General features: G+C 38.0%; 2 protein-coding genes across 2 annotated transcripts in view; one reads left to right on the top strand and one right to left on the bottom strand.

Annotated features, from left to right (window-relative positions):
- Positions 1-645: 645 nt before the first annotated feature.
- On the bottom strand, positions 646-8,148 carry SREK1IP1 (SREK1 interacting protein 1). The gene is made up of 5 exons (XM_065739837.1): positions 8,046-8,148; positions 6,004-6,051; positions 4,089-4,229; positions 1,745-1,823; positions 646-1,187 (listed from the first exon to the last, which is right to left on the bottom strand). Exons 1-5 carry the CDS (start codon positions 8,056-8,058, stop codon positions 998-1,000), a joined length of 471 nt encoding a protein of 156 aa, XP_065595909.1. The 5' UTR covers positions 8,059-8,148; the 3' UTR covers positions 646-997.
- Positions 8,149-8,340: 192 nt separating this feature from the next.
- Positions 8,341-15,311, top strand: part of CWC27 (CWC27 spliceosome associated cyclophilin) — a 104,101-nt gene continuing 97,130 nt past the window's right edge. The window contains exons 1-6 of the mRNA XM_065739811.1: positions 8,341-8,496; positions 9,933-10,029; positions 11,594-11,706; positions 13,027-13,170; positions 14,333-14,431; positions 14,599-14,705. Of these exons, the coding sequence (XP_065595883.1) occupies positions 8,455-8,496; positions 9,933-10,029; positions 11,594-11,706; positions 13,027-13,170; positions 14,333-14,431; positions 14,599-14,705 (602 nt within the window). The 5' untranslated portion in view covers positions 8,341-8,454. The remainder of the gene's footprint in view (positions 8,497-9,932; positions 10,030-11,593; positions 11,707-13,026; positions 13,171-14,332; positions 14,432-14,598; positions 14,706-15,311) is intronic.

Raw genomic sequence — 15,311 nt, 5'->3', positions numbered from 1 at the left:
GTTCCTTCCAACACAAACCATTCTGTGATTCAAAGATACGACCTGAACACCAGGGTATCCAATTATGAAACTCTGACATACTTAGAATAATGTCCTGTTATGATGTTAAGTTTTTTTTAGCTATTGATATTTCCACATCATAACATCATGTAGAGTATTGGGAATTTTAATGCTCCAGTTCCATGGATCGTTGATAGTTCCAGGTATCTGGTTCTCAGGAGAGAGGAACCACATATCCCAGAAGACTTTCAGCGTTCTGTTCCCATTTTCTGCTTAGAGAGAAAAATAAAACTGTTCACAAGTAACAAGACATGCCCTTTCTTTTACTACTTGTCACTGTGGTTATGTACTCCCTAGCCATCTTGCCTTTGGCATTAGAATAAGGCCTTTGGTTTTGGACACCCTCCCATTTTTTTATTTATTAGCTTCAATTCCAATTATATTATATTAATTATGTTATCTTGCATTCCAATAACTTATTTACTAAATTAGCTTTCCTCCTGTTTTGTTTTTAGGCCCATCTCCCTACCTTTTTTCCCCTTTTTCTCTTTCCCACTCTCCCAGGATATGGGTCTATGGGTCCCCCCACCCCACTAGTCATAACACCGGCTGAACTGGCCTGTAAACCACTGACACTCTCCTGGCAGCAAAGGGCAATTTTTATTAACGATTTCAACATGATAGATTGATTGTCTCCCACGAGACAGAAATACACATTTATGGAATAAAATAACAGAAGCAATCTCATTTGAATTTCAAAATTTGATTTAACCATTCCAACATTAAGCATATTAAGTCCAAATATTTTGACACAGAGACTTGTCATGAAGTTTCCAAATGGTCCATTTAATAATTTGAAGCACTGATATTTGCAAATAGATTTCCTCCAAAAAAATATACATCAATATAAACATTATTGCAAAGCACAAATAGGCAAGATCTGAAAGGAAAAGCATCCTGTTCTCTGCAGAAATGAGAGCAAAAATATGCCAGCAGCTTAGTCACTACTAGAACTGTCTGAACTATCTGAAGATGAACTCTTTTCCTTTCGTCTCTTCTTCTTTTCCTTTTTATGATGTTTGCCTTTCTTAGATTTATTCTTCTTTTCCTTTTTCCTTTCCTTTTTATGTGATTTTTCTTTTTTTGACTTTGGTCCAGCCTCTTCAGCAGCACTTGATGAGGAAGATCTAGTAAAAATACATATTTATGGGCAATAAAAGAAGAATTTATTATTATTATTTTTTTTAGTATTTCTGAAACACTGAAATCAAGTTGGCAAAGAATTTTTACAGCAGCATCCTCTGGAAAGCTTATGCAATCTCCATCTACATGTTCAATTGAATAATGATTTTTCTAATTAGACTACTATGAATATAATGCAGATTAATTAACAATGGAATGGGTGTGTTCTGTGTTTTTCAATCTTCAGTATGAAAAAAAGTCTAAGAGTACAGACTTCACAAAAACAGAGCGAAAGTCTGACAGTAAAACTGTGCTTTCAGCTTTTAAAGTTCAAGCAAATCCTCATTTATAGTTTACAAGACCTCCATGGTCCTAACTCCAATGCAAAAGCCTGTGGCTTTACTATTACTCAAAGGATAAACAAGCCTTCACTGGAAGACAATTAAGTTTTTCCAATCAAAATAGTATACACAAAACCAATTGGCTTCAAAAAAGCAACCCAAACACCACAGTACTTCTAAATTTCTGTTTTGCAATTAAAATAGGTGTGTGAAAGAGTTACCTTTTCCTTGGTCTCTTTAGTTTTGTTTTTTCTTTACTTTTTCTTTTTTGTTTCTTTTTTTCTTCCTCCTCATTTAAATCTATTGACAAAAAAATAGTAGTTAACAACAGACTTCAGTCTGAACTAATAACAACATTAGAAGAATGGCTTCAATAGCACTGTAACGGTAATGTAAAATTATTAGTCTTTTCATTTCCCCAAATCCCAGATTAGTATATAGCAAGTGTATATTAATTTCAGAAATATTTCACAGAGTAGCAGAACTTGATATACAACTTATGTAATTTATCTGAAGACCACAAATGAAGAAGTCCTGTAAGACTTAGCATAGCTTTGCATCTATATTTTAAGAGTTGTACAAGTCTGAAAGCAGGACATGTAACTAGAAGATTTAAAATTAAAAAAAAAAAAAAGAATAGGTTTACTTGCATTAGTTTGACATAGCCTTATTTCACAATTGACAAATTTGAGTTAACTGTGAAAGCAGCATTTATGAAAATTGGTAGGAAAGACACCCTTAACTTGACATTTCCATTTTCACTATACAGTTGCTTAAAAAGCTAGAGGTAGAACAGAAATGTTGAAATACTGAATTAAGAGATAGCTGGAAAGAGAAATTAAGACCCTGGTCCTACCAAAATGAGGAAACAATTAACAGGCATTTATTTCTGGCAATGCAGAAAACAAGGGACACTGACAAAAAGAACTGTCATGCCTTTTTAGTCCACCATGCTGAAGACTGAAACCTCCAACTTTTTACTGCAGTGAACATGAAGATGCATAAGAAAGGCCAGTATTTTATCTGTGAAAACTCTTAATATATCCTGCATGCCCAGGAAAAACAGAGGGAAGGTTTGTACATTAAAATCCTAAAGCCCACAGATCTTTTCCACACTAATCTATGACTTGCTCAACATAGCAAAACATAGTATATCTGATAGACAAAATCCTTAATACTAGGTACAAGGAGAGTGAACAAAACTTAAATCCTTGTTTTGTTACAAATTCTCATTAACAGTGTGCAGTAATGGTAATAATTCTTTGTTGTGGGAATGCTAAAAAAACCTGTATTTTACGTAAGTCTTCAGTAGAACAGTCACGTTCATTGCTTACCTTTATTCCTTCAGTATTAAGAGGTAATTTCAAATTTCACTTACAACCAATATCTATATCTCACTGGATCAAATTTATGACCTTATTCTTTTCTAGATAATCTCATCAAGTATTTTTGAATTGAATGGATAGATGAGTATTAATTAAAGCATAGGCTACATATAGGAAAATGATGGTTCTAGAACTTATCCTTAAAACAGGTAGCTGAGATGGGGCAAAATTGGAGTAGTTGATGTAAACTGGCCCAATATCACACAAGGGACATTCCATACCATTTGACATGTGGAACTATAAAACTGGGAAGAGTTGTCCAGTGAGAGGGCACTGCTGCTTCTTGGGGACTGGCTGACCATCATTTTTTGACAATTGCATTCTGCATCACTTCTTTTGTAAATATATATAGATTATCATTACTATTATTTCTCTTTCTTTTCTGTATTAGTGAATAGTTTTTATATCAACCTAGGAATTCTACTTCCACCCCCTCAAGCTCTCCTTCTCTTCTATTGGAAGTGGAGGGGGAGTGAGCAAACAGCTGTATGGTGGTGCTTAGCTGTCTGTCAGGCAAAATCACAATGCTGGTCTATATACCCAGGAGTGAATTTTGACATATTTTAAAATGGTATAAAAGCTTTCCCATCTTTTTTAGGAGAACAGCCTTTTTGGAGTCCAAATTCAAATGAATTCACATATCTGTTAAGCAGCCAACACACCCATTTTCTCTCTGATGACAGCTTATTCTCAAATTTTACAAATACAGTTATGTATTTCTCCAAGTGTCAGTGTTGAAATTCAATTGGCCAGCTGTTTCAGCCAAATTACTACACAGAATTTGAAAAGAAGTCAATTGCTGTATTTATCAGCAAATTGGTTTCAAGAGTTGCTGTCGACTTCAGGATACTTGAATTACACAGAATCAACTGAGAATATCAATTCCATTTCCTTCTACGTAGCTGCTTATTAATAGACTTAGAATCTTCTGCAATAAGACCTTTTTGAGATTTTCTAAATGTGCAAACTATTAATTTCCATTATGAGGAATAAATAAGTATATGAATGTATCAAGTACCTGAAGTCTGAACATACAATGTAAAAGCTGTACTGTTTACAGTAGAGACTAATAGTATTTATCAGAAAGAATGAAGTGATAGGTCCAGCATATCAGATGACCATTGCCTGACTTACTATTAAAATAAATAACAAACTATATTTTTTAGAAGATCTAACTTACTTTTTTTTTCACGCATGGCTTGCAGTCTCTGTAACTCTTCTTCCTCACTGTCTTCACTGCTTGTGCTGCTAACATCTAAAACAATATCTCTTTGAGGATCCACTCGGAGAAAGTTTCGGCATTCAAATGTCAGATGACCAGCTGAAAAAAAAAAACACAAAAGTTTAGAAGGAAATTGAAAAATTAGCAAATAATATCAATAGCTAGAGTACTGTTTGATTTTAATAAGAGAAAAAAGGTTAGGATAGGCAGCAATTAATGAAAAAAGTAGGAAAACACTACAAATTCCTCTAAATAATTTTGAGAGGCTGTGCAGTGATATTCTAACAGTGCTTTATGATCTCCATTATATTGTTAATTTAAAGATTTTCTATTTCTTTAATCATCTCAGATCCTTTCAGAAGAAACTATTTAAAATAGCTATTTAAAAGTATGAAGATAAATATTTAGAAAACGATAGCACTGAAAAAACTATAGCAAGTCCTGCTGTATGCTGCTCTTTTCACCTCCCTTTAGTGAAGAACATTACGTTCTTCTTATGAAATACAAAAATTCTTATGAAATACAAATTCTTATGAAATACAAATTATTTTTAACAATCAGTACATAATACTGACCATGCTACTACTGGAATACTATTTTTAGCTTTCTAAGTTAGACTGTAATAATCACTACTAAGAGTTAGACACCTTGAAACTGAATACATAATCTAACAGGATAATAACAAAAAATAAAACAAATTGAAGATACAGTTTGTGAAAGAATTCAAACAAACTCAGCTTCTCCCTGTTAAAGACCCTACAACTTGAACACAGACTTTTAGGAAAAAAAAATAGGTTGTCTGATTTGACCATGCTTCCTTCTCTTGCAGAAAGCTTTTGTTATTGTACCTACAAATAGACCACCAAATCCCCATTGATATTCCTGTTTCTCTGAAAGACTGGATACGTAAGGCAATTTATTAATAAAATTTGTTGGAAGTGAAGTCTGTAGGGAAATAACAAAGCTTTTGCAGAACTTCCTGCAGAACTTGCAAGTAACAGCAGCAACAGGCAGCTTATGATAAAAGCACATAGCCCTGCACAGTGTCAGCTGATAGGGCCTTTAGGAGGAAAGCAGGCTCTTAGAACTCAAAGCACACCTTACAAAGAAGTATACATCTTTTGGTGTACAAGATTATGCAGATTTTAAACTATTCTAAACTATTTTTTCTTTCAAAACACACTGGACAAATCTTGAGCAGAAAACCCTGCTTAAGCTTGCACTGAGACTCAAAAGAAACACAAATGCTCACTTCGTAAGTACAATGGTAGATATAAAAGACAATGCTTGAAATTCAAGGTTTCTCAAGCAATTGCACTGCAAATTTAGTAGATGTGAACACAACAGTATACAGGGTGGTTTTTTTTTTGGTTTTTTTTTTTGATGGTTTTTTTGGTGCTTTTTTTTTTGGTTTTTTTTTTGCTAAGAAACTCAAGTCTTCAAAAACAGATAAGGATATATGGAAAAAGTATTTTACAGTAAGAGTGGTGAGGGACTGGAACAGGTTGCCCAGAGATATGGTGGAAGCCCCACCCCTGGAGGCTTTCAAGGTCTGTCTGGACCACGCTCTGAGCAACCTGAGGTGTGGATGTCCCTGTCTATCGCAGGGGAGTTGGAATAGATGATCTTTAAAGGCATCTTTAAGGGTTCCTTCCAACTGTAAGGATTCTATGATTCTGTGAAAAAATAGTGATAGGTATGAGAAGTCCAAGACTGAAAAGAAATGTAAAAAATATATATGGCAACTTAAATTGACAGCTGTTTAAGCAACAAGGGCAGAAATCTTTTTATTTTTCCCTCCCCCAAAAGTAGTTCCATGATCATAAATTGAAGAAAACACTGCACTATCATATTGCTTACTAGGCAGACTTACGATAGCCACATTTCTTGCATCCTGCTCTGATGTTATCCTTATTTGCACCTGAAATAGAGAACATCATCAATCAGCTGTTCCTAAATACAAGTCTTAAGCTCCTTTTAAATCTGGCTCCATAACGCCAGTACACAGACCACAGTGACTACTCTGAATTTCAGCAAAGTTGCTTCCTATGCGTATGTGTGCCCCCAGTTAAGGACTCAGTAACGGCTAACTCAGAAGAGAAAACCAGGAGACCTATTACCCACAAAAAGATCAGTGCTATTTTAAGCCAGCTGATTCAATTCATAATTCAAAGCAAAATACCATTTCCAAAATCAAAGGCTGTCCTTCTATCCAGTATGAAAAGTATGAAAAATGTATACGGTTTTCTGTATATCTAGTTCCTTTATTTAAATAACTAACATTCTTACATGTAATAAATGTAAGAAGAACACCATGAAATTAGGGAACCAGAAAGGGGGCACATCAGCCTCACAAGTTTAAAATTTGATTTACTGAGATAAGTACCATCTTTAGTAGATCCTACTCAAAGTAGCAGAGGAGCCTTGAAGTCCCATGGTTTTCTGCAGATCCCAAACCTCACCGTTACAAATCTCCTTAGTGGTTTATAAACTCAGCAGTTTTTATGTGTCTATTTCATAAGCAACTACCTTTAAAAAGTAAAACATAGAAATAAGGGGACAGGCAACACAGGAAAAAAAAACCACTAAGAGTAAAAAATACACCTATGTCATGCAGTACTGTATCACATAAATACTCAAGAGAGCATGTGCTGGTTCAGCCCACATCTGGACTCAAAAGCAAGATTCCATCTGTTTTCTGAAATGCTCAATAAACTTCATCCCTACTGTGTAATCAGTGTAGTACAGACAGATGCAGTGTTGACACAAAGAAAGTGGGCATACACTACAAAATCTCCTACTGCATATGCAAATGCCATTTGTCAGGATTTCCTATAATCACCCAGTACATGATAAGAAAAGCACTGTAGAACACTATGCTGAATTTGGAAAACTGTTTGGTCAGAAAAATAACACCAGTTCCAGTTTAAATGGATCTACCTACTCAGGTGCAACTTGTGAGACGTGTTTTTCTTAAAGATTTTCAGCACAAAGTTTCTAAGAGATAAACAGCAGAGAGATTAGCGCCAATTAAGAAAGGAGAAGTGTGTGATTGAAAGATATTGGGGGGGGGAGTGTAAAAGCTAAACCGTTAAAAATCACTAAAATCGGGAATCCCAGTCAAGACTGGTATCTTACTAGGGCCTGTTGACAGCATCTGAAAAAGTTCACGGCTCTCAATCCATCTAAAGATGGGTTTACTAGATCTTGATCATCCTTCATGCACCCATCGAATTCTTGAAACTGGTATCAAATCATTATTATTTGGGCTTTAAATAACAATGTTAGAAGTGGAGATTTAGAGTGAAGTTTCAGGCAATTAAAAGCAAAGAAATAAGGGCATCTTTTTCTCCCCTTCCCCCCTTCCAACTGCCAGTTCTCCAGAAAAATAACAAGTGACAGAGCAGGAAACATCTCCAAGGGCCTCATTCACTTAATGGACTGCAACATTGCAAAAATAGGCTTTGCAAAGCTTCGGACACGACCTCTTCCTTCAGAACCTACACCCCTGGAGCGGGAGCGGCTTTATTATGGAATAATTTTTTCTTAGTCTTTTGTTGGTGCTGCTGCTGTTTAACTCATGGCAAGGTTCAGGGGCTGACTGCACCACCGCTCTAACAGGCTGTTTAAACAACCTGGCGACAAGTAGGCGATAATCCAGAGCACAAGGAGGAAAAACCACGCGGGACGATGCCATTCTTGGCACCTCTACGTAAAAAAACACACAGCAGGAGCGCGGCAGCGGCCCCGCGCACGCAGCAGACTACGGAGGAGGGCCGCCCACGGGCATGGAGGCGCTGCCGGAGCCCCCCAACCCCGCTGGGAGCGCTCCGCAGGACAGGAACCGCACCGCCCCACGAATGGTGCCGCCGACCCCTTCGCTCCCCTCCTCCGCCGCCCCAGAGCGCTCCTCACCCGGCAGAGCCATGGCGATCCGCGTCCTCCCCGCAGCCCGGTCCCAGCACGCCGCGGCACCTCTCCCCGCCGGAAGGCTTTGCCCGGTGCGCTCTCGGGCCGTGCCACTTGCGGGGAGGGCGGGGGACCTCGGTACGACGGGGAGTGGCCGGAGGTGTCTGGAAAAGCCTTCACGTCCTTCCCTAAAGAATTCTCGTATGGGTGAGTCCGGCGGAGCCCCTTATCGACGGGGTGTCCCTCTCTCCTTTCCCCCGTTTCTCGGCATCCGCACCCTCCCCCCCGCCCCTTTGTGCTGCGTAGTGGCGCCCATGATGGCGGCGGGCGGCGGGCAGTAGCGCGGATAGAGGCGAAGCGTAGTTGAGCATCGGGCCCGGGCGGTGCGGGGCCGTCACGACACCCCTTCCCCACCATGAGCAACATCTACATTCAGGAGCCTCCTACCAACGGCAAGGTAAGGCTCCCTGCGGGCAGACGGCGCTTCGTTCTCCGTGCCGCGGAGCTGCGAGGGAGGGGAGGGCGGGCAGCGCGGGCGAGGGGCCCGCGCTTAAATGTATCACTCTCGGCCGCTTGTTGTGTTTACCGTTTTGTTATGAATTCGCATTGACTTTAGTGGTGTCGCTTGTAGTAGAGTTTTTTCCTAGAGGTTTAAGGTGTGTACTTATTCTGTGTTGTCTCACTGTGAAAATATTAAAGAATGTTTAATATTCTATTCTCTGTTAGTTATTGTCTTGTAAGCCTTTAAGTCTTTCCGTCTGTATTGCTTCAGAACTACATCTTAAGCACTGGCAAAGGGACATTGGGATGTCATAGAATCACAGAATGGTTTGGATTGGAAGAGACCTCAGAGACTACCCAATGCCAGCCCGCTGCTGTGGGCCTGGCTGCCTCCCACTGTCTCAGGCTGCCCAGAGCCCTGTTCAACCTGTCCTTGTAACCCCCAGGGATGGGACACCCTCACCTTCTTTCAGCAGTGCCTCACCACCTTCTGAGTAAAGAATTTTCTCCTCACATCCGACCTCAGTCTACCCTCCTTCAGTTTAAAACTATCAGCCCTTGTCCTGTCAACTCTCGTGTAAAAAGTTGATCTCTTGTTTATAACTGTACTTCAAGTACTGGAAGGCCAGATTGAGGTTTCCCAGGAGCCTCCTTTTCTGCAGCCTGAGCAAACCCAGTTCCCTCAAGCTTTCCCTCTTCATAGGAGAGATGCTGCAGCCCTCTGATCATCTTCTTGGCTCTCCTCTGAACCTGCTCCAATAGCACCCGTTCTTCTTGTTGGCAGCCCCACGTGTGGGTGCAGATCTCCGGGTGGGGCCTCACAAGGGCAGAACAGAGGGGTACAGTTCTCTCCCTCTTCCTGCTGGCTGCTTCTTTGCTTTGAATACAGTTGAACTTCTGGGCTGCAAGTGCACACTGCTGGCTCGCATACAGCTTTTCATCCACCAGAACCCGTAAGTTCTTCACAGAAGGGCTGATTTCAAGGAGTTCTTCTCCCAGTCTGTAAACATATCTGGGCCCTGACTCCGTATGCTGAATCTTGCACTTGGCCTAGTTGAATCTCACATGGCCCTACTTTACAAGCCTGTCCAGGTCCCTCTGGATGGCATCCCTTTCTTCTATCATATCAACTGCACAGCTCAGCTTGGTATCGTCAGCAAATTTGCTGAGGGTGCACACAGTCTCACTGTTATGTCAGTGATAAAGATGTTGAAGAGCAGGCGCCAGTTCCAAGTTGGACCCCTGGAAGATACCACTCATTAGCAGCATTAATTGTCTACTACTGTTGTTAATGTTATGAATTTAAGAGTATCTTTTAACTCTATAGTAATATTTGTTTATCACTGTCTAAGTTGCAATAAAACTAATGGTGTGTTTGCCAAAACTTTGTAGGTTTTGCTGAGGACTACAGCAGGAGATATTGATATAGAATTGTGGTCAAAAGAAGCACCAAAAGCATGTCGAAATTTCATTCAGCTTTGTATGGAAGGTAATGACAGAATGGGGAAGGATTTCTTTGAGTTACTGTGACAGTTTTGGGAAAGATAAGTCATGAGTAAGTTTTAATATGTTAATTAGTTATTTCTGTTACCTTCTACCCAGACCAAGAATGTTTTTCAAGGCCATTAAGGAACCCAATGGAAAAAGCACAACAATTTTTACATGGTTTTCTTAAATGTAGTAGTTGTTCTCAAAGGTTTAGGAAGGCTTAATTTCAGGAAGTCTCTATAAATGTAACTACTTTAATGAATATAAGAAATAGCAGTGATGCAATGCTTCTGTTAAGTTCATTCCTGTATCACTGTCCTTACTATCTGTTCTTTTCCTCATGAGTGCTTTTAATGTTTCATTTGCTGTAGTGTATCACTGACTAAAACCCTGTAAAGCCCTTCACTGAAATAGGAGGTATGAGGATTTTCCCTATTGGGAAAACTAGATAAAACATGTGCAGAGGATCCTGTCCATTTACATGTTTCTTTGCTGCTACTCATGCACCATTGATAAGATTTGGCAAGAGCTTTCTTTTAGCTCTCTGTTAAGGAAAAACAGCAATGTGGGATTTGTATATCTCAGACATATGGCAGGTCTGCTCTGTGCTCTTTACTGGTAATGTGAAGATGTGGATTTTCAAATATTTTTTTTTTGGAATGTTAAGTCATCTTCTGAGACCTGAGTTACCTTAAGTTATCCTCAGTTTTAAAGAACTGTGTTCCTTTCTGAACTTTCATGACTACTCTATTGGATCCTATGCTTTGTATTGTGTATTTCGGTATTTTTCTACTGAGTGCTGCATAGTATAACTATCTTTGAACATAAAGAGCTATGCTGTAACACTGTCAGATCCTGCTTTGTCTTGCTGCACACTACAGATTTAAACAAGAGAAGAAGATATGTAAAGATCTGTTGAGTTGAATTTTGCATCCTTATGTTTTCTTACAATGTCTAACACTTACATGAGGTATATGTGTGTGTGTGCACATACATAGAGAACAGTGACAAAATAACCTAGGGAGCAAAAGCAAATGCAGTGTAGGTGAAAAGTAAGAATTCTGTGTTCCATGCCATTGAGTGGAAGTGATAACCATTTCGTGAATGGATACAAATATGTATATGAGGTACTAGCTGAGACAGAACGTAGTAAGTAACTCTCCTTTTAAGTGATACATATTGGTACTAGCATTGGTAGTGATGAAAATAAAAGTACTCATTAATATAATTTTCTCAGTGGTATGCAGTATCTTCTGCAGCAGAAACTTAAGACTCCACAATCTGTTTTCCTGTCTATATGCTCCCTTCAAGTACTGGAAGGCCGCAATGAGGTCTTCCCTGAGCTTTCTCTTTTTCAAGTTAAACAAGTCCAGTTCCCTCTTCCTTTCCTCACAGGAGAGGTGCTCCAGCCCTCTCATCATCTTAGTGGCCCTCCTCTGGACCTGATCCTGTCATAGCCCTTGTTTTATGGAACTCCAGTCACTGATATGTCCATATAATCTATATGAAAGTGTGATTTTTAGGTAACTTGAATATATTTTATGTATTTTCTCTTTCTTTTTTAGAGTATTACAATAATACAATATTTCACAGAGTAGTGCCGGGTTTTATAGTGCAGGGAGGTGATCCCACTGGTACTGGGTCAGGAGGAGATTCGATCTATGGAGCCCCCTTCAAGGTATGTAGCTATACATCTGTGTGCCTTGTGCATACTGATGTTTAGTTTGTCATCCCTCCTACTGTGTTAAGTTGTGAGAAAACAAATTTTGCATAAGGAATGTAGTTTATTCTACCAGGAATGCTAAAGTTTTTTCATATTCTGAATTAGCATGTGTTTCAATATTTTTGAATATGCATTTTATAATTGAGTGTTCTTAAATCTGTCTGTTGTAAACCTGTGCAAAATATATAACCTGCCCATGACAGAGGATTGGAAGTGGATATGTGCAGCAAACTGTCTTTTACATGAATTTTACCTGAATTAGCATCCATCTCTAAATGTTGTATAGGTAGTCACTAGTATTATTGATAATGGTATGTCTCATGTCTTGTCACTTGATCAGGGTCTTCAGATCCTGAGTGTAGTTTCACATGCACAGTAGCTGTGCTCTAGTTCTGGTTGAGTATTTCAGATAGGGCAAACTTCTTTAGCTGATGACTGAAGCTGCGTGACCTGTCTGGGCCTTCAGTCCACCTGCTGCAATTGTAAAGTAAATCCAGCATGTAATGCAAATACACAGTTTATGGGAGAGGTTGGTACCTGAGCAGACAAATACTTCTAATACTGTAGTAACAACACTTCTTTAATTTAGTGCTATTGTTAAGTGTTAGAGCACTTAGGAGTTTTGTGCTACTGTAGTACTCATCACTCCCATCTTCATTTGATGTCCTCTTCTGTCTTCTCATGGTCCTGAAAATGTTCTTCCTTTGGATCTGAATGATACTGTACTATTGCAAAGTTACTGAACTTCCAGTTATTTTACATGAACTGGGTTTTCTGCTAAATGAAGCAGTTAACTACAATAATGGTTTTACAAGAAATACCTGTAATGCAGGGAGTGCTTTATTTGTATTGGATTGAGCATTAATTTCAACAGGAATAGTGACAGTTATTAGGCGATACTCAGAAAAAGTTAATGTAGCAAAACTTAGTTTATCTTAAAATGTATTTCTTTCTATCATTGGCATAGTAACTTCTAAACTTTTGCCTTCAGAGCTTGTTAGGTCTGTGTTTTGGTTGTTCTTGTTTGTTTTTGTTTTGAAATAATTCTGTTTGCTACTTTGTATTATTATAGAAACTAAGAAATACAAATGGACTAAAAGATTTTTTTCTGTTTTGAACAGAAGTTTTAAATATAATCTTGTTACTAAGATATAAAAGACATTGGTTTTATTAATGTTTGAATTTCTAATCTATTTTAACTAACAGGTTGTTTTTTTTTGTCAGTGTATGTTAATAAATATATGATGGTTACATACTTCTTTTTGTTTTTTCTAGGATGAGTTCCATTCACGATTGCGATTTAATCGAAGAGGACTTGTTGCTATGGCAAATGCTGGACCCCATGATAATGGCAGTCAATTTTTCTTTACATTGGGTCGTGCAGATGAACTTAATAACAAGCACACGATCTTTGGAAAGGTCTGCTACATAGAGTAGTTTGAGTTTGATAGAAGCAGATACATGTTTATTATTGAAGGTTCTTATAATGTTTTTTTTTGTTAGATATGCATGAAATTATTTTACTGCATTCTAAGCTGTCTATGTTCTGTCTGTTGTTTCTCTTGGAAATATTTCTATGGATTGTTTCCATCATTATCTACTTTGCTATTGTTTTTCTTTGGTAAAGAAGTGTTGTGCTCCCTTTCAAATCATCTCTTACTACAAATAAGATAACTGTTCTACTAATCTAATGCTAGTAACATTTTATTATTTATTTGTTTACATTTATTTATAAGTTATAATTACTCAAGGAAAGTCAGGAGAATGAAAAGCTTATGAACTTACCATAGAATCATAGAATCACAAAGGTTGGTAAAGACCTATAGGAAATCCAGTCCAACCATATACCTATCTCCTGTAGTTCTCTCTAACCCATGTCCCTCAACACAATATCTAAACATTCTTTAAATACCTCCAGGGTTGGTGACTCCACCACCTCCCTGGGCAGCCCATTCCAGCACCTGACCACTTTTTCAGAGAAGTATTTCCTAGCATCCAGTCTGAATTTCCCCTGGCACAACTTGAAGCCATTCCCACTCATCCTATCACTAGTTACATGAGTGAAGAGTCCGACCCCCAGCTCACTACAACCTCCCTTCAGGAAGTTATAGAGAGCAATATGGTCTCCCCAGAGTCTCCTCCAGACTGAATAATCCCAGCTCTCTCAGCTGTTCCTCATAGGGCCTGTGCTCCAGACCCCTCACAGCTTCATTGCCCTTCTCTGGACATGCTCCATGGCTTCAATGTCTTTCATAGTTTATTGAAAAGAAAGTAGAGCCACAAGTTTTGTATTTTGGTATCTTAGTTTCCTGTTTTACAACTCCCAGTAAAATTTTGACATCTTCCCCTGGTATCAGAAATGCAGGATTTGCTACTTAGATTCTTTGAACTTTGTCGTTAATTTTAAAATGAAAGCCAAAACCATTGATGCACTTTGCTTACTCTCTTTTAAAAAAGTCTTATATGCCAACAGTATTTGCTGTATCATTTGTATTTTCAAATTCTTTGCATAATGATTGCCCTGCATTTTGCAAAAGTACTTAAGTACTTTCAAACTCTTCTTGTTCTGTGTATTGAATAGGTTACAGGAGATACAATATATAACATGTTGCGACTGGCTGAAGTGGAAGTTGACAAAGAAGAAAGACCACTCAGTCCACATAAAATAAGAGGTAGTGAGGTGGGTATAATGTTCTTTAAAACTTGAATAATTTTGTTTGTATTACTAAGAAAACTGTGATCTGGTATGAAAACCTGGCATGCCTTTTATATATTGTTTTTAAAATACTGAATCATTTAATTGACAATGCTTATTAGGGATGTGACTAAAATATTCTTTTTTAATAGGTATTGTTTAATCCCTTTGATGATATTGTTCCAAGACCAAATAGAAAGCTGAAGAAGGACAAGCCAGAAGAAGAAGAAGATAAAAAGCCCAAAGTAAAAGGCACAAAGTAAATACATACAACATGAGCAGTGGTTGATTTTCTTTTACAAAAACAAAAAAACCTAACTGTTAAGGGATCATACAGATCAGTTAGGTTAGTTGCTGAGTGGTTATTGTGCATCTGCTAAGCTCTTCTGTGTAATAGTTTGTTGCACAGTGTAAACCATAGGCCGGAATAATATGCAATCATGTGAGACTGAGATGACACAGAAGTTAATGCATGCTAGTAACTTTGCTTCTGTTCTTTTAAATTTTTGTTATTTTATTAGCTACCACTTCTCTCCCATTAAAATAGTCATCAAAAGCCACGTTTGACATAGGAAATTTGAGATTTAATGAATGAAATTTGGTCAGTTTACACATTTGTGAGAAGTAATAGGAAGTCTGAACTATGTGCATCCTGTTGGTTCTGTTGGACAGAGTAGATCATTTTACAACTAGCTGTCGCTGACATAGTTAAAAAATAATTAAAAAAAAACAAACAAACAACCCTTAAAGAAGGTTATCTTTTCTAAATACATTGTGCAATTGTATTTATAATGTATGCTTTCCTGACCTGTTGTGTCTTGAGAATTTTGTGTTTACTATTTGAGTATTGCTGTATTCAAAAAAA

The sequence above is a fragment of the Cyrtonyx montezumae genome, unplaced genomic scaffold, assembly GCF_038088225.1.
Source record: "Cyrtonyx montezumae isolate F1298 unplaced genomic scaffold, pur_monq_1.0 scaffold_25, whole genome shotgun sequence".
Classification (NCBI taxonomy): domain Eukaryota; kingdom Metazoa; phylum Chordata; class Aves; order Galliformes; family Odontophoridae; genus Cyrtonyx; species Cyrtonyx montezumae.
This window is presented reverse-complemented; position numbering and strand designations above follow the sequence as displayed.